The sequence below is a fragment of the Amphibalanus amphitrite genome, unplaced genomic scaffold (genome assembly GCF_019059575.1).
Source record: "Amphibalanus amphitrite isolate SeventyFive unplaced genomic scaffold, NRLGWU_Aamphi_draft 001294F_arrow, whole genome shotgun sequence".
NCBI lineage: Eukaryota > Metazoa > Arthropoda > Thecostraca > Balanomorpha > Balanidae > Amphibalanus > Amphibalanus amphitrite.
Window position 1 is genome coordinate 80,808 of NW_024882787.1, and position 26,881 is coordinate 107,688.

At 58.6% G+C, this 26,881-nt stretch overlaps 1 protein-coding gene across 1 annotated transcript in view; it reads left to right on the plus strand.

The window, feature by feature from the left end:
* Positions 1 to 26,881, plus strand: part of LOC122371931 (cytoplasmic polyadenylation element-binding protein 2-like) — a 65,481-nt gene that overhangs the window by 12,097 nt on the left and 26,503 nt on the right. Inside the window, exons 2-3 of the mRNA XM_043348730.1 lie at positions 9,689 to 9,800; positions 23,790 to 23,840. Of these exons, the coding sequence (XP_043204665.1) occupies positions 9,689 to 9,800; positions 23,790 to 23,840 (163 nt within the window). The remainder of the gene's footprint in view (positions 1 to 9,688; positions 9,801 to 23,789; positions 23,841 to 26,881) is intronic.

Below are 26,881 nucleotides of genomic sequence, written 5' to 3' on the forward strand. Positions count from 1 at the left end.
CAACGGCTGCGGCACCACATCCGCAAGCTAAAGGCAGGGGAAACTCGCCGTTTGTAGCAGCCTCCCTGAGCGATGAGACCGACACACTGCTGCAGATCGTTCAGGTTCGCGTCCACGGAGCGGCAAAGTCAAAAGACGTCTTGGCGCTGCTAGATACCGGAGCTCAGACGTCACTGTGCAGCGCTGATGTCCTGCAGGAGTTGGGCATCACCGGGGACCTTCGCCAGCTCTGCATCCAAAATGTGGAGGGGAGCGGAGCGCAGAAACCATCTGAACGCGTTACCCTGACGGTTAGCGCACTCGGCGATGGTGTAAAGGGAGGGTACAGCGAAATCCCGGAAGCCTGGGCTGTACCATCACTGAATGTGACTGCCCCAACGGTATCTCACCGCCAACTCAAGCAATGCAAACACCTTCGTGGACTAGCATTTCCGCAGTATGATGGCGGTGAAGTGAAACTGCTGCTCGGAGGGAACGTGCTGGAAGCTGTTCTCCAACAGGAAGTACGAAAGGGTCATTCCAACCAGCCAGCAGCTATAAGAACCGGGTTTGGATGGGCACTAGCTGGTTCCATATCAGCAGTGGAGCCAAGCAGCCTGCGCCAGGTTATGTTCCTGCAACGCAACGCCCAGAGCAGCGACGACGAGCTAGCAACCACCGTGAAGGACTGGTGCACGGAGGCTTTTGGGACCAAGTACGACAAGCCTATAGAACAGTCCCGGGAGGATGAGCGTGCGCTGTCAATCCTGAAAGGCAAAACAAAAGGGCCTCCGGACAGGTACGAAACATGCATGCTGTGGAAGGAAGACCGGGGGGAGCTCCCCGACAACGGACGGATCGCAATGAAACGGCTCGAAGCCACGGAACGAAGACTCAAACGCAACCACGACCTGACCAGAAAGGAGCAGTGCCGTCACGTGTCAGGAACGCTGAATCCTGTAGACGACTGCTCAAGAGAGCTGACCGCGTCTGAGCTAGCACCAGACTGCAAGCAGCTCCGCGGGCGCGGTCTTCTGTGGCAAGATGAGGAAGACTGGCCATCAAAGCAAGACGCAAGCCCGCTCAGACCGGGACAAGAGGAAGTGAAGGAAGAGAGCTTCGCGAGACTCACAATCCGACGACAGCTCGGGCTACCAGACGCCGTGAAGGTCTCGCGCTGGCTCAAGTACCGTCTAGCGGCGGCCTGTGTGAGACGTTTCACTCACAACACAGCCATATGCGCCTCAGACGATGAAACGCGTCTCAGCGGACCTCTCAGTGCCCAAGAACTCAGGGATGCCGAAATCTGGATACTCAAACGGGTGCAGAGGACAAGCTATCCGGAGGAAACCCACAGTCGGGCGCTGGGGAACGAGCTACCTGGGAAGAGTGATCTGCTTCCGCTCTCACCACTCCACGACGCAAGGCGAGGGAGACCATCAGTTATCCTCTCCGATAACGGCGCCGACCTCGTGGGAAGCTGTCTCGAGCTAAAGGCGGAGCTGCAAGCCATGGAAAGAGAGATCGCAGGAAAGCTCATTGTCTTCGAACTTGACCGGCTCTTCAACCTCCCGGCTGCTAGCCACATGGGGGGAGTGTGGGGGAGAATTGTGCGATCGGTGAAGAACACTCTGAAGAAGGTGGTGGGTCCACAGACGCTCACGGACGAAGCGCTTGTGACGGCACCCACGGAAGTTGAGCACATGGTCGACAATCGACCCCTGATCCACGTCAGCTCGGAGCCGCCAGACCCAGAGGTTCTGACGCAAAATCATGTTCTGCTCGGTGGCGCCTCGAGGCATCTCGCGCCAGGGCTCGTGAGAGACAGAGACATGCGCCGCCGACGCCGATGGAAGCATGTCCAAGCTGTGGCGGAACATGTGTGGAAGAGGTGGACAAGAGAGTACGTGCCGACTCTCATCCAGCGGAGCAAGTGGCGCAAAGAGCAGCGAAACCTGGAAGTCAGGGACATGGTGCTGATAGAAGAATGAAACATGTCTCGGGGCTCGGGGCCATTGGCACGCATCTGCCGCGTGTTGCCGGCAGCGGGTGGCAGAGTCCGGTCGGCCGAGCTTCAAACGGCTATCGCGAAACTGTACACGCGACCAGCCACCAGGATCTGCTTCTGAGAAGAGGAATGCAAGTGAATCTGTGCAGACGGGGAGAAGGAGGATGTCGAGAAGATGAAGGAAGACGAAGAAGGAGGAAGACGATGAAGTAGAGGACCACAAGTGAATTGAAGCTGAGAACGAGACGAATCGAGAGGAGAAAAGTCAACGCATGGCGAACGAGCGCCGTGTTGGTCGGCCTGGTCTGGCTTGGCTTATTCGCTCGGCAAATGTCTGATGTCCATGTGTGCCGCTTACTAGTGAGTAGTCATAGGAATAGCGTGTGAGAAGTTTGTCGGTCATTTGTGTGTGTTCGGAACGTACGACCGAACACAGGGGGGAGTGATGTTGCCGACAAACTAGGCAAATGTCGCGCCGCTGATGCCGAGACGAGCCGCCGCCGCGCCGCCCGTCACCCCGCCTCGCCGGTCCCGCCGCCGAGCCGGGCCGCCGCCCGCCCAGCGGCCACCTGTCGCCGCGCATAGCTTTTTTCTGAGACAGAAGCAATGGGCCGTATCGACGCCGCGAACGGCGTCCCCCTGTGACCCTGCGACCCGGCTGACCTGTCACCTGTTCCGAATGGGGCCGGCGGGGCCCTGGGCCTGGGAACTGGAAGGGTGTGTGAGGGGACGCGGCGTGCCGGCCGCCTTTTTTGTGCTCTGCGTCACGACCCCTGTATCGAGTGACATTTTGGCCACGTATTTGAACCGATACCGGGCTCTGCTCGGTCTCACTTCACTGTTAGTCGCCGACGAGTTCACTTCGCTCTCAAACGGGGACGGCGGCGCTTTGCTGCCGCTCACGTCTAACTTTTCTAACTACTGTGTCTGTGCTGTACTGCTGCCATCTCGCCGTCTTCGGTCAATAGCGAACTCTTCTATTTAGAAGACTGTGTTTAAGTGGTGGTGGTGTGAGTGAAACCGAAGTGGCGAGTGGAGGAAAGGAGAGCGGCGCGCAGCTCACAGTTCTCACGGTGGCCGGGTCTACTCACTATTCCTATCAATCCTCTGTCATCCTACATTATATGCATGCCGCGAGGTGTGCTCCTTATGCGCTCTGAGACGGGCGCTGTTGAACGACCCAACATGCATGCCGCGAGGTGTGCACCTTATGCGCTCTGAGACGGGCGCTGTTGAAAGAACCAACATGCATGCCGCGGGGTGTGCTCCTTATGCGCTCTGAGACGGGCGCTGTTGAACGACCCAACATGCATGCCGCGGGGTGTGCTCCTTATGCGCTCTGAGACGGGCGCTGTTGAACCTTGATCCGTAAATTATTCATCCGTGTTTATTTATTTACCGATTAGATACTTCCCTTCTTCATTATTCGTTCACTGCCTCTAGTAATCCTACATCCTCTCACAATTCACCCCGGCCGCCAACCCGAATGCTGCGAGACGTAACAAACACACATACAGTCCACACAGGAAAGCCAGAGGCGTCCGCAACAGTGATTTTCGGAAATCGGATGGAACACCGCCACTGGTGCGACACTTTTCACCTTTTAACTTGTCACTCTACATTATATGTAGGCCTTTCCTATGATATTGATTCTGCAGTTTTATCCCAAATAGCCGGCTTACACGATCGTCTGCCCTAAAACCATTTCCTTTCGGTGCCACCGTCGACAGATCGGCGGCGGCGGCTGTCCCACGGCGTCGCCGCGCCGGTGCGGTGGCAGTTCCGGCCTCCACTGCCTCGCGATACATTCAAATGATGCCATTTTCTCGGCCGTTTGTCGCGCACGGGGAGTCGCATCGCTGCAGGCGCCGCCTGCGTCGTGGCAGGCGTCCAAATCAGTCGTCGCCGACGGTCCCGAGGGCGGGCGGCGGTGACGGCGGCGGGACCGGCTGCACGCGGAAGTGAGGCACGCTCCCCTCCTAACGGGCGGCCGGCCGCTCCGCTCCCCAGTCAGCTGATCGGCCGGCCCAGTCAGCTGATCCGCGGGGAGAGGGGAGGGGCGAGGGACGAGGAGGGGAGCCTTTTAACTGCCCGCCGGCCGCCGTGAGGCCCGGCTCGGCTGCCCGTATTACTGACAGGAAGGGACAGAGGGGATGGGCGACGAGGAAGTGACTTGCGTTGATGGAAATGGGGTGGAAGTTTGAAATTAAGCCGGAGGAATTAATTTGATGGCGATATTGATTTTTCTTGTCACCGCTCGCCCGCTCTTGGTAATTAGTTGCACTGTTTGGGACTTGACGGATCAAATGAAAAGCCCTGGGTGACACGAATGTGTCATATGGGTTTCGCATCTTCTCAACGAGTCTTCATACTCCAGGACTTAGGTTATATTAAATCTTCATAGAGACGTGCAGAATGCCGCGCAATTCTGAGAAATACATCCGTGACTCCCGACAGGAAAGGGCTTCTCGGAGCCGAATTAATGCCTCTGCCCAGGGTATATTGAATTAGGGCCTCTGCCAGCGGCGACACTAGCAGATCCTCATACTTGGGCTCCTCTCTTAATGACGTGCCGTGGCGACCTGAATAGGAGACCCTCCCCCGTCCCGGCGCTCCGTCCTCAATGGGCCAGCGGCTCCCAATTGGCGGGGGCTCAGAGCAGCCACAGATTGCTCCCGGACAGAGATTAGCAGCGGCGCGCGATGCCACTGTGCCGCTCTGTTCAGCGCCGCACCATGGGTGGAGAACCTGCCCCGGCCACCCCGGCCGTGGCCGGGGTAACCTTCAGCCGACCCCGGCGCGGCCGGGGTAACTTTTTCCACTTTTGTAAATCCTAAAAGCTGTCTCCATACGAAAAAACTGCCATCTATAAAAGCGTCTCTCATTATTCTTATCTACCTTGAAAAGTTCTTGAAAATTACTTTATTTTCATTTTGGAGCTTCTATGTTTTTAAGTCTTTTCATCGCGGAGCCCGACATGTTTCATCACACAGAAGTAAATCATATTTAAGGGCCGTTATCGTAAGATGGCACTGTAATAACATCACAAGACAGGACGAGGGTAATATCAGTGAGATAGAAGGACGAGCTGCTGGGGCTCAACTTCAAGGCTCCCCCAACTTCCTGCGCCAGGGTGGTGGCCTTATCGTAACACGTTGAGTCGAGAGGTGGGCTTTTCACGCTCCTTCTAACTCGGTTACTGGGCTACGAGGCGAGAAGCGGAACGACGTTTGAAAGAGCGACAAACGTGATCAGAGAAATCAGGTCATGCTTTAGGCAAGCTCAATAATAAAATCACCATAGATCATCAAAAGCCAAATTTCTCTGATTTTAGCGTTCTCCGACAACTTTTCTCACAGTTCATGAACATAACGGAGCTTAATCACTGCAAACAAAGCATTCGATTACTCGTTTAAGGCTCGGTCGCGAATAATATTTCAGGTGCGAGCTCAAATCAATAAAGGGGCATGCAAAACGGTCAAATTTGACATTTTGTTTTGTGTGGGAAGGTTGCAACTTCCACGGAATAAGCTTTGCAAAGGGCATGATGGCATTTTTAGCACGATCATCCAGCAAATTTGACCTGATGACCTGACCTAGCACTAGTGACATGCGTCCGAAATTTTAAGGCGTGTTGCAAAATTGTTACAATTACGAAATCTTCCGCACCTGCGTACAGCAGTTTTCCCTAAAAACGTAGGTACAAACGGCAGACATCCATTATTCTATGCCACAGAATAGGGGTTTGTTGATAACCGTTGACAAATATTTGAGCATCATCGTCTTTCTGACTTTCGGTCGCCGGCCGGGGTAACTTTTTCAAACATTCTCCACCCGTGCGCCGCACCCAACAGCGTCGCCTGTACCGCGTCCCACCGTCACTCAGAAATGTGTTCATTAACGCATAATTAATGCTGACAAAGCCGGCATTCGGGCCATATTAAAGTGGAACGCTTGTGTAGAGTCTGATTTGATTTCTATTTTCTAATAAAACGCTGAATGCGTTTTGATTGTAGGTCTTGTTTTTGGTGACTGCTCGTGCCAGTGACGGTGGTCTGCTCATAAATTTGTTATTGCTGGCAAGTGTTTTGTGCCGATGTGTTTTATTGCCATCGTGAGCTGTAGTAGTTTTTTACGTCTGCGTAAAATAGCGGGATTTTCGTCCGTTTCCCCTGCGTCTCGTCGTTTTTCTGTCGCCCAATGTCGCCGATCGCTGCGCCCGGTAAACGGCGTTGCGTAACTTGCATTCGGCAGTAAATGATGGTGACGTGCCTACGTGGGCCGGCGGTGGCCGGTGCGTGCACGGTTACCATGGCAACCGGCTGCAGCCGTCCTCGCCCCTCCCCTGCGGCGATCAGCTGGTCGCTGCCGGCGGCCGGCCGGCCGGAATCAATGCCCGCTGCCGCCGCCCGCCGCCGCCTGCGAGGGCTCCGGCCGACCGCTCCCTACATCGACTGGGACAGGATTTGCACCTAAAGATGACGATGCCGACTTTTTGTGGCTGAGTGTCAATCAAGGCACCCGACCTGCAGCTGCGGGACTTCGTCAGCTTCCGCTTTATAGATTTAGCTCAAACGGGCGACTGACTGAGTGGGTTTCCTGGTGCATCCGGCGAGATGTCGGCTTTTCAAGCGTCTCTTGCGCTTCGGGGTCGATCATCCAGTAAAAATATCCGGCTCCCGGCTCTTTCCCGATGGTGATCGACTTGTTTTGCAATGTCTGCTTTATCAGGCGACTAAAACCAAAACAGCCGGGATCGGCTATCGATTAGTGGTAGCTCTAACCTCTCCGGCTTTTCTGCTTGTCCGTAGAGTCTATTCCACTGGGTTGTTGCGATACGGCCCCAGTCACGGTGCGCGAATCTGCCAGGCTCAGTCCCTGCCCCGCTGCAACACTCGATCCGCGCCCGTGCCGGCCGGCTAACGGCGATCCCTGTGCCCCGTGTAAGGGGAGCCGGGGTCTGGGGCGGCGTGCTCGGGCGGCGGCACGGGCCGGTATCGGTTCACCGCCACCCGAGCCTACCCGCTGCCGAAACTGGACACAGCGCGAGCGGCGCGCGGAACCGCCCCGCCGTCCGGCGTCCGCCGTACGTCCGCCGTACGTCCGCCCGCCCGCCCGCCGTCCGCCGTCCGCCGTCCGCCCGTCGCGCCGCCGGCGCCTGTTTTGAGTGAGTCGCGCCGCGCAGCCAAGCAGTCCCCTGGGAGAAGTTTTGACGTTGTAAACAAGAGCCATCATTCATCTTTATTGCTGGCGCGATCGGCGCTACCACCCGGTATTGCAGCGTGCTGAAAGCGGCTCTTGAAAGCCGCTGCGAAAACAGAGCCCTGGCTCAGCGCTGTTGATTTTTGACAAGGTTTTCGTGAAAAATGAAATCAGGCCCAGCACTTGGGGTAAGCTGCTACTATTGCAAACGACGCACTAGCTTAGCGAGCTAATGATGTTTTTAAGGGTAAAAAGAGCAATGTAATTTGCGCATTGTTAATAGTTCACTAACCTTCTTCCTGCTTTCTTGATCCGTAGTGTCTCTAATCACTGGCAATTAATATTTTGCCATTTTGTTTTGCGCCAGCTATATCGTGTTCTCTTCCTATGCCAGTGTTTTTTAATGGCTTGGAAAAAAGAACCGATGCAGACCCATCTTATCCCGGCTTCCACTGTTCCACAAATTGGCATTGGCTAGAGGCCGTTGTATGGCGCAGTGCAGCGGCATATAAACAGATCTTGTTTTGTCTGAGCGGCCAAGTCATTTGGGTGTTCCCCATTGATCAATCTCCGGCCGACATCTGCGCTACAGCTACTGAACATTTTATTACCGAGCCGATAGATGACTGACGTAATGCGATTTAGATCATTTGCGCCGCTCGCCGGCGATCTGCACCTTTGGCCACTGTTGTTTATTAGACGCAGCAAAAAGCGGCGGCCGGCTGGCATCTCGACTGGAGCGTATGCGGCTGGCAGCGGCGCGGTGGCGGCGTCTTTCATCCGCACGAGCGGCAGCCGATTCCATTGGTGTCGGCGGGCGGCTCCGCCAATGGCCGGGCCGGACCTGATTGCCGCCTGTCGCCGACAATTTCCGTGCCCGCTCGGCCGCCACCGTCGGATGGACACTGCCAGACCGACCGCACCGGAGCGACCGAGGGCGCACCGACTGAATGGAGATGCAATATTGCCCGGAGGATGGGGCCTGTCGGAATGTCGAACGGGGATGGTTGCCGAATGATGTGGTTAATGGGATTCGGGAAGGCTGTTGCTGGGGCGGTGTCGTCACTGCTGAGTGGAGGAGCTCAGAACTTACCGCGGCCAGTTGATTCGTTTCATGTCAAGTAAATAGAGACTCGTCTTCTTGTCATTTTTCTTGTTTTCTATCTTGGCATGTCTTTCCTCTATTGCTTCCGAACCGTTTTGCTTTTGGTTCACGTACACCCTTTCATATTTCCTTATTTCTTTTGAATGGTATGTTGTGCTGCTCCTTTATTTCCTTCTCATTTCTCTTACGCCCCCCTTCTGTCGTCCCGCTCCGTCTTTATCGTTGTTATGTCTTGCGTTCTTATTTTCGTTTTTCTTCCGCTATCATCGGGATAAGGAATGTCTTCCTGCGGGTGGGACCGAGCGCTGGTTATGGTCCGCTCAGTCCGGCCAGAGTCGCTCTCCAGTCTCCGGTCCAGTGTGTGGCCGCTGAGGCGGGTCTCTGGCGAGCCGGGCGGCCACCGCAGGCCAGACGGGACGGACAGCAGAGGACCAGTCGTCCACAATACCCTCAGTCCGGCGGCCAGAGTCGCTCGCTGTTTGTTTGAACGGAACTCCGGGTGGCCGCCGCGACCATATCCAAACACATTCGGTCGAGCCGCGCCGTTTGAGCCGGTGCGTGGCCGGGCCGTTTTGTGCAGGATCGGCCGCGTGCCGTCCGGCCGACTGACGCGGCTTGTCGACTCACTTCAAAGCCAGACTTCGTGCCGCGTCACTGCAGACACGGCCCCGGCGCTGGGGCTGCGCCCGGCCGGTGGAGCTGCGCCCGGCTGTTTGCACAACTCTGCCTTGGCCGCCAGACCGGCTGGCAATGCAGATCGGCCGGCCGCCACGGCAACATGACACTCTAGCTCGGTGACATGATCGACAGCTCGGCTAATGAATTCGTCCGCTGTTTTCACGTACAGAATAGACATCAGGTCCAGGTATGTCCTTGGATGGCGGATATATGCCTGGTCACGGCGCCTCTCGGGCCTCTGAAATAATCACGCGGAGAGTGTCTGAAGAGGCTGTCGCGGTTCACTGACGCCCAGCGGTGGTGCCACTGATTGAGACCCAGCCGGATCTCGGTCGCTGCACAGGCACGCCTTCCGTGCCCACAGCGCACCAGCGAACGGTTCAGCGATCGGCGAGGACCCTGGCGCTATGTGGCGTGGCCCACAACCGGTTAGCGGGCCCGAGTACATGGATTCATGTCTGAACGCTAGTTTTACGGCGTGTCAGTGTGTGTTACTTTCCTCGCGTGTGCCTGGGTGGATTGTTTCCTTACGCTGCTTCTTTATAACTGGTCGTTGAAGTGGTGCCCTTTTCTCAGTGTTTTTCTACAATGTTCTGCTGTTTCCTCTGTGCCTTCACTCTCACATTTCTGACTCCTCCTCTCGGTCTCGTCTCCTTGTGTCTTCTCTCTCCCACTCTCCCCTCACCCCGTCTAACCCGACCTCTCTATCTCCTCAGGAGCGCAGCGGCATGTGCCCGTCGAACGGAGTCAGCCCGCTGGATAACATGCGCACTCTGGAGCACTACCTGAACGACATGGTGCGCGGTGCCGGCGGTAGCGGCGACCACGGTGAGTATAGCTCTCTTCAGTGACCACTGACCGCGGCGCGCCGAGTCGCCGGCAGTGGCCCGCAGGGAGCCGTCTGACCCCACACGGCGGCCGATTAGCAGAGACGCGGTGGTGGAGGTGCTCCCCCGACAGTGATGGTGCCGCTAACGGTCACTGGAGGGAGAGCTGGACCCGGGGAAGGTGTGGGGAAGAGGGGACCGTTGAGGCTGGTCAGGACTTGAAGGTTTGAATCTGGACAGATACGCTTAGCGGTATGTGCCTCTTCCTTGAAATTGTTAACAATCTGAGGACTAGATAAATGTATCCAATGGTCACTATCAAAATATACAAATTCGTTTCTTTGCCCGCTCTCAAAATAAACACATCCACTTCTTCCTTCTGCCTTCCTTCTGCGAGTCCGGGTCTAGTTGGAATAACATTTTTAGACTGACAGCCTCTGTCGTCCTAGAGAATACAGCTCCAGCGCTATACGAACCTCGCGTCACTGCCAGCGCTTCTGAATCGACGGGCCCTCCCCAATCCCCGCCCTGCCGGACCTCCAGTGACGTCCATCCAAATGTAATGACGTCACAGGGGGGCCGGTTGACGTCACGCAGTAGGACGATCCTGGCGGCCCGCTGCGCTCCGATTGTCTCTGTCCGACGCGCCTGCGACTAATGTTTCCGGGCCGCGGTGTGTCCGGCCCGTAGCCTTTGGTGGATGCTATAGTGGCTGGCGTAGTCATTATGAGTCATATAACCCTCTCAGCAATTGCCGACTGAATGGTGATGCAAATCACCTACCCACGATGCAATCTCCGGCGGAGGCGGACTGAATGTAGGTGCACCATCTTCGTTCTATTTTTGATGCTCTTGTTACTGGTCCCACGGCAAGTTAGGGCGTGCAGGACGAGCTGCCTAACTTCATCATGCTATGTTAACAAATATACATGAGCGTAATTGCCCACGACCTCATAAGCATCTCAATAGTTACCCACCGAGATTCCCCATACCCCCTCAAAGCGACCTCCTGTGCCCCATCTTCCGGTGAAATCCCTGCACCTCCGGCCGGTGTCCGAGCTGCTAGAACTGTATGAGCTCGGCCTGTGGGGACAGCAGCAGCCTCTAATTGGGCCAGATGAGCACCATCAGTGGCAGAAGGCGAGCCGGCCGCGCGCGCACTCATTGGCGTGATTAGCAGCGCGGCCCGCGCACCCCAGAGGCCCACACGCGACGCGACGGCTGGGCGTGGCGGAGACGCAGGTTGGGCAAGGCGGAGGCTGGGGAAAGGCGGAGGCGGAGGCGGACGGGATGGGGAGGGACTGCGGTCACCGGGTGTGCTGTTGATGGCCTAGCAGCGACGGTGGTTCTGGTGGTAGCTAGTGTTGGTGCTGGCGGTGCGAATGAGCCTGCTAGATCGTTCAATAACCTTGCGCCTGTTGTTGGACCTCTGGGTGGTGCGCTGCTGCCAGACTCCGCTTTCGCCACCTCCTGAAGCGCCTGCCGGGCCGGCGCGCGGGGGGCGGACTGCCTCCTCAGGGAGTCGGCGGAAGTGGATGTAGCGGCGATACGCAGCGGCGCGCTAAACAAAACAGACGAGCTGCCGGAGCCGTGCTAACGAGGTTCTCCGAGACGGGAGGAGGCGAGCGGCAGCGGCGGGCGGCGGCGCTGCCGCTCGTTCGGCCGAATAAAGAATGGAGGTGCGAATGTAGCGAAGAGGAGCGTTTTAAGTGGATAGAGGTGCTCAGACAGCACTAAGATGGACCCTGTGCGAATGGTGGACCCGTGGACTGTGGAGGCAGAGCAGGAAAGAACGCACGGAGCGGTCGCTGCGGCGTCGGACGGTCTGGAAGATGTCCGGTCAAACTGGCTTTGAATCTGATTGTGCTGAGTCACGCAACAGCACGAATGGTACGAATGGTATATGGTATATGGTATACGAATGGTAATGGTACCAACAGCACGAATGGTATAGCTTCGGCGACAATAAATATGATACAGCGCTATTCAATAAGACTATTTTCGGCTGCCTTCTGACATGCAAGTTTGGAAGACGCGATTGTAAGCTTGGTTGGCGCTGCAGCTTTTCTGAGTGATTGCTTGTTGACACTTCGCGATGACGGATTCACTTTCTTCCTCCGGGGATCACAGGGTTGTGTGATGGTGGTCTTCGGTCACCGGAAAACTGTCTTTTTGTTGGCTGTTTTTTTTTTCAACGACGACTCCAATTGTCGCAGTAACGTAGATTCTGCTAACAATAGATGATGACATTTCCACGACTAAAATTCGTCACAATTGCCTTACGTGCTTATTTGGCAATTTAGACATTCCACTTTATTATTCAGAAATATGCTGACTCACATTGAAACGTTCAACACGATGATGCCCTGACGACTCAGCGGTGCCTTTCCACGATGCCAAATCGTGCGCCATTTGGGCTGCTGCGCCAGCATTTGGCCGTCCGCCCCCGCCCGGACCGGGCCGGGCCGGGTCGCCCTGCTTGGCATGCGGGCAGTAGGCCAGCAGGCTGCCGCCGACGCCGGCGCGCCGCTCCGACACGATCGTTACCGTGTCGACCCCGATGACGACACCGGCATCGGCGCTGCTCTGAAGGCCCCGCCGGCGTCGATGGCGCCCTGCGCCGCGCCTCGATTTACAGCGAGCTGCGGAATTCGCCTTGTTGTTTGGGATGGTTTTTCCCTGCCTTCGACTGATTTCTTCGTTTTGTTGCAGGCGGCTGAACAAAGCGCCAATTCCCTGCATTTTATATGTCTGCTCTTTGTTTTAGATCTCTCGAGTTGTGAAGCTCTCTCGAGTTTCTTCAGTTCTGTGGACTGGAGAAACCGTACTACCTACGCAACTTTTATAACATTGGTTCGCTCGTACCGTTCGTTCTACTCAACCTTACATATGTTGCCTTGATTGGACCTTTTCACCAGGCCAAACCTACCGTTGTTCTACCAGAAACCCATTCGTTCAGTATTTCCCCAGCTGCAGAATATAGTGTAGCGGGCACTTGACAAAACTTTGAAATATTCCGGCCTCAGGCGCAGCACCGCGCTCGTTCGCACAGGCTTCAAGCCGCCGCGCTGGTCCGTTGTATGCATGATTTATTTCCAGATTGTGTCCAGTGTTCGCCGGCGATTAGAACTCGACAATTTCCGTCTGTTGGGAGAGATTCGAATCAGCGCGCTCTACCAGCCTTTGTTCTTGGTCGATCTGCCTGGGGCGCTCGACGGGCGCTCTACGTTTGGGCTGGAAATCCGGCGCCTCTTAGCGGAACCCACTCAGCTCCTGAGCCGTCTCTGCCGCCGCCGATGGCTGGGCTCTCGAGATTCTCTAATCCGGCCGACGTGGAGCACTCGCTCGCCTCTCCCGCTCCGGCCGTCTTGTCTCGTTCCTTCTCCCCCCGTTCGCCTCGTCTCGCGCTCTATGGTTGCCCGCTGTTGTCGATTTTCTCGCCTTTCCGGCTGCCGCGAGCGGCAGCCGGGCTGTAACTCGCCCTGTGATGAGAGTGGTTACATTGTAACTGGTGGTGAATGGCCTGCTGCAGTGTGGGGGCCACCGGCCTGCCCGGTAGCAGCGCCCTGTTGCAGGCGGCTCCAAGTTTTGCCGCTCTGCCGCACTCCCCTCCCGTCCCCTCCCACCTGCCGGCTCTCCCCTCTCTCCTCACCTGCACCCCTCCCCCGGCTCGCGGTGATCCCCCGGTACGTCCGCTCTGCCCTCTGGCCGTCCCCCGGCGATATGTCCGGCCGGCGACGACGACCGTCGACACGGCTGTCGTCGATCGGCCGCAGATCACTCTTCGTCGCCTGCATCGGCCCCGCGGCGCCGGAGCACGTGTGTGCGTTTGGAGGCCTCCCACAGGGCGCCGCCCCCGCCGAGGAGGCGGTCACCGAACGCCGCCGAAGGGGCATCGACAGGAGGCGGCGGCGTGAGGGCGGCGAGGGCGGGGGCGGGGGCGTCGACCGCCCCGGCGGGGGACGCCAGGCGGCCGGCGGGGCACTGGACCCCGCCGCCCAATCGATTGCCACCGCGGCGGCCGCCGCATGGTAACGGCCGAGGTGCAGTGTCCGGCCGACGGGCGTTGACACGAAGCGGCCGACGCGGGGCAGACGTCGCCGTCCGACGCGCTGAGGAACAGCCGGCTCCGGCTGACCGACGGCGGTGACGAAATCCCCACACGCGTCGCCGAGAAGGATTGACTCCCTCACCGGGAAATGAGACAGACAAAGCGAGCTGTCTGTAATGACCGCTGGGGCACGGAAGGTCAGGGCTCCCGGGCTCCCGGCTCGCAGCGAGGTGGCGGGATTTCAGACGTTTTTCCGAACATGACTTCGCGACGCGTTGATGAGTTGCATAAAGTTGAAATGACTTCTCACCTTCGGATGCCTTTCAGGCCGGCGCGAGGTGAGGTGAAGGGCAGGCGGCAGGCGGCTGTTTGTATTGGTGCTGAACCTCCGCGGCTCCTATCGGGTGCCTCTATAGACTAGGGTGTGTCGACAGAGGGGTTTTTCTCACAGATTCGCGTTAGACAAAGATATAAAGTGGCGGGAGCATGCCAAAACACTAGCCCTGCAGTTGGTTTTGCGTAAAAATGCGATTTGACGAGGCTCGGGCAGGTCGAAGTTACAGCGAAAAAGTCGCAGTCGACGGTGCTGCCACCTACATTGCCAATAACGGGCACTATCATATCGTTATAATTGGGGTAGTTTCAAATGAGAAATGACTTCTATTTTTGTTCAAACTGCTTAAGAAGAAATAAAACAATTCGGAAACATACATTTTTCCCAAATATCGCGTTCCATTTTTTCCTGTTGAGTTGTTAGGAAAGTGGTAAATTTCAAGGTTGACGGCTAAAAAACGAAACAGGAGGAACAGAGCAGGAATCACCAAGACGTGCGCCGCGCAGATGCTGTAGCCTGTAGATAAGGGGTGAGCAACAGAACCAGCATACCTAACGATTTTGATTAGTGATAGATATTTTTCTCTAAATGAAAGACTATTAGTAACTCAGGCAAGCCTTCTTATATAGGTATCGACAGGGTTGTGGTAAAAGGTACAATCGATGGCACATTACAATTATTCTGAGTTGGGAAACAACACTCTTCAGATACCTACCATCAACAACCTCACTATCTCCTATATGGGAGCTATTTCATCTGATTCCAGCGCCCTGAAAACAAACAGGTTATCATCAAAAATTTCTGTATTAGCGCCTACCGACATACGCTGAATGACGCTATCAATACCCGATATTTGTAAAAGGTGATTCGCCACACAGCCCGCCGGCGTCGGAGGGGTTGAATCAGTGAGCCAGATTGCCAGCGACTCACCGCTGAACTACCGGGCGTAACAAAACGGACGATGCGACATGACTCAGAGATCATCACAGACGCGACGGTAAGCCGCCAACAGCTCCTCTGATGTACCTATGCTTTAAAAATGTTGGCCAAAATTTAAGATCTATGTTATCTAGTGCAAATATTTGGGTTTTCGGTTTTTCTAATCCCCTCTATTTCACGGATTGCTTGAAAAAAAAGCTAGAGGGTTTCTTTTTACCGATGTCAAGTGATTTTAGTTCAAAAGATTGGTGGTGCTGCTACTGGCAACATTATTGGCGCAATATAACCGTTCTTTAGTCACCATGTCCATAATATTGACACAACCAATGACCACCGACTCTCACTGAATGTGTCTTCCTGTGTTCCGCAGGAAGCTGAGCTGTGACTGACTGGCCATTGCGTGTTATCAGTTCGGCCAGTAGCGGCGGAATACCTTCAATTAAGGGGGGCACTGCCGACTTTTGGTCCCATTCATTCCATGCAACGCCCATAGGGCTAATGTTAAAATGCCAAAATCAAAGGGGGCACGGTGCCGCGGTGCCCTCCCCGTTCCGTCGCCTATGAGTTCGGCTTGACAAGGGAACCGCGAGGTGGCAGATAGCGATATTACGTATCTGAACGAGGGTTCCGCACGAGCTCAGATGGGGCGGGGTGGGGCACGACACCTGGCGGGCTGCTGGGATCGTGCTGCCGATCGAGCCCCTGCTGCCCGCCCGCGCGCCGCCGTGGGAGGTGGCCGCCTGCCCACACGTCACATTCTCCCTGGACATCGGAGCGTTGCGGCGGGACGCCCCACCTGACGAACTGCACCAGGCGGCGCAGAGACACCTAGCGTCCCTCCCCCAGCAAGCCATCTGGGTTTGGACGGATGGGTCGGCGGATGCGGGAGTCCGCAGCGGAGGAGCAGGAGCCTTTGTGGAGTGGCCGGACGGTGCAACCGACGAGCTACGCGTCCCTGCCGGTCAACTCTGCTCGAGCTTCAGGGCGGAGATGGTCACACTCCGCGCGGCCCTGAACCACCTGCGCGACCACCCGCACCAGCCGAGCGCGCCGATCACCATCTGCTCGGATTCGCAGTCGGCCCTCGCGACGCTGAGAGAGGGCCCGGCGTCCCAGAAGACCCTGCTAGGAGCCGCCATCTGGACCGAACTAGCGGCCCTGGCCGGTCCGTCCCGCCGGATCCACCTACAGTGGGACGGTGCCGTCCCATTGCGGCGTCGACGGAAACGAGCGCGCCGACCAGATCGCCAAGGAGGCGACCGCGCTCCCCCAGGCGGCGGTCCCGGTGGACGTCGCTGCCGCCCACCGCGCGGCCGCCAGACTGGCCCGCGACCGCACCATCGCCACCTGGCCGGAGGGCTGGTACCGGACCCTGATGGAGAACCGGCTGCCGCCGCCGGCCGCGACGGGGGACAGATCGTCGGCCGTCGACGTCCACCAGCTCCGCGCGGGCCACTGGTCAGGATCCCGCCAATACCTTCACCGGATTGGACGGAACCCTTCCGATGATTGCCGCCAGTGCCCTGACACCGACTGTGCGGCGAGCCGGTGCACCGTGTGCCGGGAGGAGGCCACACGCCCCGGCACTTCTTCTTCCGTTGCTCGGCCCTCATGGGCTGGCGTCTCCGGATGTACGGAACGATTTTCCCGAACCCGGAAGACGTCCGCGACGACGGAGAGGTGGCGGCCCTGGCGGCCGCCGTGAGGGACCTCCAGAGCCGCACGGCTACACCGCGGTGACGCGGCTGGAGGGAACACACAACAACAACAACAACAACAGCTCAGATGGCCTTCGGTTACATTTTTCGTTGCGTCTGTGATGATCTCTGAGTCATGTCGCATCGTCCGTTTTGTTATGCCCGGTAGTTCAGCGGTGAGTCGCTGGCAATCTGGCTCACTTATTCAACCCCTCAGACGCCGGCGGGCTGTGTGGCGAATCACCTTTTACAAATGTCGGGTATTGATAGCGTCATCCAGCGTATGTCGGTAGGCGCTAATATAGAGATTTTTGGTAATAACCTGTTTGTTTTCAGGGCGCTGGAATCAGATGATATAGCTCCCATATAGGAGATAGTGAGGTTGTTGATGTAGGTATCTGAAGAGTGTTGTTACCCAACTCAGAATAATTGTAATGTGCCATCGATTGTACCTTTTACCGCAACCCTGTCGATTCCTATATTAGAAGGCTTGCCTGAGTTACTAATAGTCTTCCATTTAGAGAAAAAATATCTATCAGTAATCAAAATCGTTAGGTATGCTGGTTTTGTTGCTCACCCCTTATCTACAGGCTACAGCATCGGCGCGGCACACGTCTTGGTGATTCCTGCTCTGTTCCTCCTGTTTCGTTTTTTAGCCGTTAACCTTGAAATTTACCACTTTCCTAACAACTCAACAGGAAAAAATGGAACGCGATATTTGGGAAAAATGTGTGTTTCCGAAAAGTTTTATTTCTTCTTAAGCAGTTTGAACAAAAATAGAAGTAATTTCTCATTTGAAACTACCCCAATTATCACGATATGATAGTGCCCGTTATTGGCAATGTAGGTGGCAGCACCGTCGACTGCGACTTTTTCGCTGTAACTTCGACCTGCCCGAGCCTCGTCAAATCGCATTTTTACGCAAAACCAACTGCAGGGCTAGTGTTTTGGCATGCTCGCGCCAATTAATATCTTTGTCTAACGCGAATCTGCGACTATCGACACACCCTAATAGACAGATGTGGTACCGTGATTTAAGGCGCTCCATATTATTAAGAGCCCGCTTGGCGGATGAAAGGCAGTTCCATCATAATTATCATGATCGATCCCCTGAAGGCTGACCTGTAGCCAACTATTTCTTCACGGTACGTTCACGATAGAAAGAACTTCGCTGACGGCCTGCCCTGAAGCCTATGGCGTACCTGCCTTTGTTTCTACAGTGATGAGTTTGCATTTTGCCTTTTTGCGGGTTTTGTCCCGTCACCTGTTGTTCCGACGTATTGTCATCGGCGAGTTTTTGTTCCATGACAGAGGCGTGTCTCGATGTTTGCGTTGGGCGCTGAATGGAGGGTCGAGAGGGCGGACCGTGCGGCTATCACGCGGCGGCAGTCACCGCTCGGTACCTCTCACCGTTGCGGCCACCGCCCGGTACCTCTCACTGCCCTGACCACCGCCCAGCAGTCACCGCCCGGCACGCCGGATGCAATCTACCGCCCACCGTCCTTCTGATGCAACGCCATAGATTCCATCGGCCACCGCCCTGCGCCCTCGGCTGTTTGGTGAGCTCAGTGACCCACAGCCCTCTCCCGTCGCCGCTATGTGAACCGAACAATGTGCAGATTGAGCGAGCTCCACCGTCCGCCGTCGTCGTTCACAGACATGACTGAACGGATCATGTCGTTCACTGCGTTTCAGTGATTTATTTTATTTTTTGAACAAATCACCTGTTCGATGGTCCGCAAACCGAGGTTGAGAACCCGTCGACCTTAGTGAAGGATAACTCACAGCCCTCCATCTACCGCCCACCGACCTCCATTCGCCGCCCACCGCCCCGCATCCACCGCCCACCGCCCGGAATCCGCCGCCCACTGCCCTCCATCCGCCGCCCACCACCCTGCATCTGCCGCCCACCGCCCTCCATCCGCCGCCCACCGCCCTGCATCCACCGCCCACCGCCCTGAATCCGCCGCCCACCGCCCTGAATCCGCCGCCCACCGCCCTGAGTCCACCGCCCACCGCCCTAAAACCGCCCTGCATCCGCCGCCCATAATGCTGCTATCGTCGCCCACGTCCTCGCCTGCGCCGTCGCCTTTTCACAGGCTCGGCCAAATAAGCGGCACGTCTGCATGCAAACTGCCGGGCTGCGGCAAAACAAGCCAGTCACTTGGCTCCGGATATTTACGACTTTGTGCCGTGCTGCGTCCCCGGCGCGGCCGCGACCGCCGGCGGTGGCGGCGGTGGCGGCGGCTGGGCCGTTTTCTGTGCCCTGCCGACCCCTTATGAGGCCCATACGTCTCCGGGCCGGCGCGGCGGGCCGTGCGCCGTGGCCGCCTGTGTTTTCCACCTGCGGTGGTGCGGCCGCGCCGCCGAGCTATTTGTTATCCGCCGGCGCCAACCACCCGAGTGGAATGGATATTGGCGAATGAGAAGCTCTCCGGATTGCCGGGAACGAGTGCTCCACTCGGGCTGCCGAGCGGCAGACGGAGCAGCCGCCGCCGGCTTTGTTAAAATTCAGCGGCTTTCTGTCGTGTGCTATGATCCTTGAAATCCGGCCAATCGAACGGCGAAGATAAATTTAGAGCAAAACGCTGCATCTGAGAAATGGCCGGGAAATGGAGAACAACAAGAAGCGGGAATTTAGGAGCATATGCTAGACATCGCACTGGCTTACATATGTATTGTTTATGCACTGTAGTGCTGGCAGATTCGACACACTGGCGGATCCAGAAAGGCGGTCTTGGACGCTGCGGGGGAGGGGCATACCCCCAAAAAGTTTCTTCAAATTCCAAAAAAAAAACTCATCGAGTTTCAATTTCTCACGCACTGCTGTGCAGTTTAAAACTTTTTTTTTCAAAATTAAAAGTTGTTTAGTTTTCGTTTTATTGTCGAAAAACCGCAAATTTTTGTGCGGGGGGAGGCATTTGCCCCAAATCCCCCTGGACCCGCCAGTGAGCGGACACTTGATGAAAGACTATTTTAACTCTTTAGTCACCCTGTTCTTCCATATTCTACTTGACGTATACGCGCGCAGCGCCCGCTGGCTTCCCTCTTGGCTGCAATGTGCAGACGGCGCATCTGCCGTCCTTATTCCGCCCTCCACGCTCGGCCCCTTGCCGCGGCCTCCCATCTCTCGTTGTGTGCTGGCTCGTATCCGGTGGCCATTAACTGGCAGGGCGCGCATAGTTACTCGGCCGACAGGATGCCGCCTCTTCTCTCGATCAACACGACGGCGGCCCACCGGCGCACTGTGTAACTAACCGGCTTTAATCAGCTTCATCAGGCCGGAGGCCACTATGATCGTGTTTACTGAGAGTCGCGCGCGTCGAATCGTCCCCGGCCCTGTCGCGCTCCAATTCGCCCGCTTTGGAGACGAGGCCGGTGGCGACGGAGGCGACGGAAGCGACTCTGCTGGCTATTGTCAAGGTCGGCGCAACGTGCGCGACGAAGCCTGCAGTCGGATTTGCTCAAATCAAACATGTGCGGAAAAAGTACAGTGCAATTCGGATTGAATGGGGTTTGATGGCCGATAATCTGGAAAAGTAGCGGCGCGATGTTGACACGGGTTACCGAGCCCGCGGCGGTCGGCGGGTCGTTTCGGGGGTATGTCGGCAGGGTGTTTTCGTGACCCGTCGCCCGCCGCCTCTGGCCCTGGGGGCGTCCACGGTGGCACGTTGGGAGTGGGCTGCGTGGTACGCAGGACGCGCCGAGCGCCGGTCAATAGCGGGGCGACCCGCCGCCGCCGCCGCCGCCGCCGCCGCCTCCGCTGCCGGCCAGCAGGCAGGCATACATATCGACCGCGGCGGCCTGCCCAGCGAGGCGACGACGCTGCCGTCGCGTCGGCCCCGACGCCCACGTCCGAGCGACGGGGAAGGCCGCCCCGGACTGCATTCAGAGTCTCTGAAGCTGTTCCGTCAGCGCCACTGGGGCAAATAACCCAGTCGGCCGGACATCAAACAAATCCGTCGGCCAGTCAGATTGCCGGCGCTCAAATTGGGTTAACGACTTAGTGAGTGTGTGGGAGGCCAGTCCGGCCGGGTGAGCTCAAAGTCTGTCCGGCCGTCTGAACTCGGTACGGAACTCTGAACTCTGACAGGCGCGCGCCTGGTGTGAAATTGACCTGAACGGAACACCTGCGCTCGCCCGCCCGTATGTATGGCCTCGCATGACGGCGCTGTTGGAGGTAAAAGATCGACAACCTACCGCCCACCGCATGTGACTTCCAATCTGCGCTTAGAAAGTGAAAGGTATTCACTTTTAGATGGATCCCGACGATGGACATACCGGTATTCAGTAATTCTCGCTTTGAGAATCATCTACCACGTGCGTCTTGCGGCAGTGAGAATCCATTATCATCGGGCCATAGTCGCCGTTCTCACGCACCAGCGGGCCGCGGCGGGCGCTCAGTGTGGGGGCGGTGCCGTCCGTCTGGGCTGGCCGGCTCTCGGCGCAGACGACTGACGCTGCCGGCCGACCGGCCCCTGTCGCCCGGTCGATCCCCGTCGCCGCCGACGGCCCGACCCAGCCATGGGCGGCTGGTGGGCGGGGGCGGCGGCGGCGGGCACGGCTTTGTCCGCGCTGCACCGCCGCCTCGTCGGCACCGGCGCGGCGCCGGGTCAGCCGGTGCGGAGCCGCGCTGTCGGTCGGCCCGGACGTTCCCAGGTCACAGGGTCACCCCTGGGCTGCGCTGGGAGTCGGCCAGCTGGGCCTGCTGGCAGCGCCGCCCCACCCTGATGCCCTACCCCGCCCCGCCCCGCCCCGCCCTCCCCCCGGCCCGCACCCCACGGCCCGGCGCGCCGCTCCCCATGGCCCCGGAGCGTCGGCGCCGCTGCCAGCGCGGCCGTCGGGAGCGGCTGGGTGTGGTCACGAGCGCACATTATTCACCGGTCAGAGGGGCCGCTCAGGGACCGGCCGGCACTGCCCTCAGTCCGGCTGGCGGGCCCTGGCCGGTGTCTGTCCCGGGTTCGGCGCACGTCAGGTCATTGTCAGGGCCTGGTGGATCTCTCCGCTCCTTGATCTGAGTCAGACCGGCGCGGCAGTCTCGGTGTGACGCTGTCCATCTGCTATGGACACGGAGCTGCGCCCCCCGGTGGGTGCGCGCGCCGGGGAATTTCCTGTCGGCGGCGTCCACAATCGGCGTGCGGTGTCCGCAGTCGGCTCGCCGTGTCTGCTGATGTTTCCTGTGCCGATAGGCGGCCGTCACGACTTCCTAGTCGGAGCACACGCTGCGCCCAGCCGAAACACGAACTGGGCCGACCGGTGGCCTTCGCCGAGCGCGACCGGCGCCCCCGTGAAAAACGGGAAAGTCAGCGACTGCACGGCGACCTTGGCGGAGCTGACTCGGCCAGTCGGTCGTGCCTTGCCGGGTTGTATTGTTTGTTTTACTGTTAACGAAGGTGAACCTGTAAAGTGACGTTCATATCAGGAAAGTAATATTGGTAATGCATTAGACCCCGTTACTGAGAAGCATTGACACATGATGGATCGCACCTCTAACGCGTGATTGGAAATACAGCCCAATCAGCGTTACATTCAGTCACGTCCACGGGACACCCGCTTCTCGGCTGAACACGGTGGTATGTAAACAGAAAGGCCGGGTCGTCATGGCACCAGTGGTGACACCAGGAAGTGTCGTGGCCGCTTCTGCACGTCACCGCCCCGCGGCCGTGGCGTATGCCGTGCCCAGTACGGCTATCTGCCGTACCGGGTCTTACGAGGGCCGAATGATTGGAGAGCAGCTGGCAGTGAGTGGCGACGGAGGAACGCGGGTTTCTTCATGCTTCCATACATACCGGGCCTCTGGGTAGCACTGATAATGACCTAACCGATGACCAGCGATCGCCCATTACTTTACTAAGTCACGTCATTCCCGGACCCCTCCCGGACTCCCGGACCCCCGAGCGATGTCCAGTGGACCTCAGCATAACGTCACGCCAATCACTAGCCATGTGACGTGACCCAGAATCCGGCGGCGGCTGTCTGGCTGCTCTGGCTGCTCTGGCTACTGACGGCCTGCGTACGAGTCCGAGCGGCCTCGTGACACGGAACAGGACACCGACGCCGGCACGCGCGTCTGGCGGCCATGAGCTCTGGTCACGGGACCGGGGACGGACCGGAGAGCGGTCTCCGGAGACCGGCGAGCGGTCCACGGAGACCACAGACACTCGGATTTGACTCACGCTGTGACTCGGTGAGGCAGAGTCACGCTGCGCTGACTCGAGCGGCTGTGCCGTGTCGCGCCGAGGTTTAGTGGATGTTGGCCGCGCCGCTCCGGGGAGCGGCCCCAGTGTTTGTGTGGGCAGATGGGGAGCGGGACCGGGCCGGTCGGCGAAGTGCCGGTTGGCGGCGCGCCCGTCATGGGGAGAGGCGCCGGAGTTGGGCTGAGACTGGTGCTCCTCTGTTTGTGGGTTCGCTCGGTGGAGCTTGTGGGATGGTTTGTGGCTTCTGAGATGGTTCATTCGTTCCCTGACGTGTAACGCATGACGGAAAAGAGAGAAAGGGGGTCGGTCAGACACACCACCTTCGACACAGACCATTGGATATTTAGGACTGTCTTCTGGTCACTGATCTAAAACAATTAGCACACAGCTGAGATGCGGTGACAGCAGCAAAGCGTGTGTCCATCACAATACACAACGGCGCTCTGTGGTCAGACAGACGTCACTTCCTTTTGTCCCTGCCTTCCTCTTCTTGGATAAACTATCTGAGCTATTACCGATGGTTCCTTTCAGCCATGTGAAGGTGCGATCAAATAATCCCAATCCCCCATGTCACCCGTGTCCCCACGTCCTGTTTGCGTCAGAAAGCCCGTCATGCTGTGAGCCCGGCACCATGTCCGTCTGTCATATGCCGGCAGCGGCCGTCAGGCGGTCTGTCAGCCGCCGAGCTCCGCGCCGGCACAGTCTGTGGTGCCATCTCCGCCACGGTTAGTCGTCCGTCAGCGCGTCTAACTTGGTCATCCTCGTGTTTCAGGCTACGTCAACTGCGCTCCGAGCGCCATGCACTCTCTGGCCCAGCTGCACGGTGAGTTATTGCCGCCCCCGCCCCCGCCCCCGCCCCCGCCCCCGCCCCCGCCCCGGGCCGGGACTCACGAAACGCGCCGCGCTCGGCCGTGGCTCGTCCGTCACGGACGGCTTCGTTACCGCCCCGTCGCTGGCACGCCATGCCGAAGATGCTACGTGACGCATGAGTCTGCAATTGCCACCGTGATCGAGGCTGTAGCTGTAAACGGGCGGTGGGGCTTAGTTGGGCGGGAGGAGGCGAAGGCCGGCACTGCAGCTGCAGACGAGATGACTGGTGGGAGCTGGTCTAGACTGGTCACAGTGACTGGTATTGGCTGGCTGCAGTGACTTGGGATGACTTGCCTAGCGACTGCAATGTAGTGATGACCGGTTATTTTGACTGATAGTGATTTGTGAGCTGGGTGGTTTCTGAGGCAGCTGCCTGTAAGTACCGATCGATGATCAGAGACCGGCGCGGCGGCGGGTGCCGACGGCCGACTGACTCTAGCCCCGTTTCCATGACACTTCTGAATCCGGATTAGCTCCGAATCCGGATTCAAACGACCATGGAAACGGCACATTTCGCGTTGGGGGATCGGATCGGGTAATCCGGATTCAAAAAGAAGATTAGAGAGGCCGATCCCTCTTTGGCAGCATATGGCAGCACTATTCCCTTTGCGGCAGGCGGCGCCGCCGCCATTTTGAACTGAGCGTTTCGGCGCCAGTTTTGGTCTGCGGTTAATGTTTGCTGCAATAGTTGGGATAAATTTTCTTAACCAATTGTTACAAAGCACGGCAGAAACTTACATGGTCGCAAGAGAAGACGACAGACGACAATACACACTCAGCACACCTATGTCCACCCTCCCCGAGCGGCACCGCGCGACACTAGGGGACGCGCCAAGGTCGCGCCGTCTCCCACACCCGCCGCGGCGGGGACCCTCGCCGCCGGCCGTACAGTCTCGCCGCCGCCCGGGTACAGTCTCGCCGCCGGCCGTACAGTCTTTAACACTGACAGCGTGGTCGCTGAATCCCAGTCGGTAGTCTCTGCGCACAAACGGTGGCACAGATCCCTGAAAAGACACAACTTACCGCTTGAATCGCATTAGTTTGAGAACGTTATGAAGGGAATTATGAAGTAAATCGCCGCAGCGCGCCAGTTACGTCTACCAATCCCGGATTAGAGAAGCCGATCCGGATCGGCCAATCCCGGTGCGAATCCCGTTTCGGGAGGGATCGGTCATGGAAACGGCACTGCTGATCCGGATTCGCCGATCCGGATTCGCCGATCCGATCCTGTCCGTAGTGTCATGGAAACAGGGCTTCTGTCTGCCGCGCTGACAGAGCTGGTGACGGCCGGCGGCCGGCGGGTGTCGCCGCCCAGATCCTCCGTGATGAACTGTCCCTGGACGGCCCCGAACCGACCGGTCGGAGCGCCCGAGCGGCGGCCATGACGTCACAGGGGTGCCGCCAGGGCCAGTCAGGGCTGTCCCGGTCAGATAAATGGGCCGGGCGCCGCCGCCGTCATCGCCGCCATCGCCCTCGGCGGCCCGGAGCTGACGGATCTCTAACGAGGTTCGGTGGTGGCCGCGGGACCCATGGTCTGGAGATTTGTGGGTCGAGCTCCTGACGCGAGCCGCGGGTCCCGACCCCCGCTGAGCCCGGTCCAGGGGGTTAAATCCACCTCCACCGCCTGGTGGTGGCACGTGCGTCTTATTAGTGTCCATGACCTGTCAACGCCGCGGACCCCCGCGCAGGCACGCCGAATTCCTCCAGCGCGGCGCTGGCGGCGGGCGCTGGCGGCGCGGTGACTAGCGGCAGGCGGCCGCTGCCGCACCGACCGCTGCCACTGCTCGCTGCCACCTGCACCTTGTTGTCTGTCGGCACACACGGGCCGGCCCGGCGCGGCGACCTTCGGCGGCGCTCCGCCGTGCAGACAGGTGCAGCCGGCTCCAGCGGCGGGCCGGCGGGCACGGCGGCGGCGGCGGCGGCCGGGTCCCAGCGCCGCTTTACGGCCGCTGCAGTCGGCCCGGCGAGCCGAGATGGCTGGTGACGGGGTCCGTACCGTCGCCCGAGTCGCCGGGGTCGCGTGGACTCAGTCACCGCCGAGTTCCCTCCCAGAGAGCGGCATGGAAGGAGGCGGCGAGCGAGACCCGCCCGTCTCTGCCCGCCGCTCGGTCAGACGGTCTTATGGGCGTACCCCGACACAGCGCCAGCTCGATACTCAAACTAAACGGTACTGAACAGGCAAACAGGGATACCCGGCGGACGACCATAAGAGCGCTATACATAGACACAATGGCGGTCGTCGTCCGGTGGTATTGAACTGGCCTGGCAGTGGCGCCGTTGTTTATCGACACAGGTGCCTGGCTCGGTGGACTGCCTGCCAAATGGCCTCGTGCCCCGCCGGAGAGGGCGGTATGGGACGGAGCTGCGTCCGGGGGACGTTCCTGTCGCACCGTGCGGGTCGGAGAGCGTGCCACGGCACGCCGCAGCGCCGCAGATCGAACGACGCGTGCCAGCGGCACGGCGGAGCGACGCGACCGACCTGGATCGTCGCCAGCCGCCGCCGCCGCCGGTTATAGATCTGTTTGCGCTGCCGGCGGCGGTGGGCGGTGGGCGGTGGGCGGTGGGCGGCTGTCCTGCGCCGCCGCCAGTGTTGTCCTCTCGGAGGAGGACTGCGCCGGCGCCTCGCAGCGTCGCTATCGACGCTGCGTGCCGTCGCCATTGATGACGGTGCCGCTCTCTGGCGGCGGGTAGCGCGCTGCCGCTGCTCGCTGCTCGGTGGCTGTCTGCAGCCGGGTCCGGTGGGTGTTTGTCAGCCTGCACAGCCGGCCCGGCGCGCCCGCGGCTGCGGGGGCACCGAACCGGCTCAGGGCCGCGTAATCAAACAAGTGCATCGCCGCCTTGCATATTTTGATGGGTGACTGATAGGACAGAGTCTAGCGCGCACACTGTGTCCTTTGAGCGGCGCTGTGCACACACACACAGTGCGAGTGAGATGGCTTGCTGAATGCTGATGTTTTATCGCTCCGGGCGCGAGGGGATCTGCGAGGAGTTGCA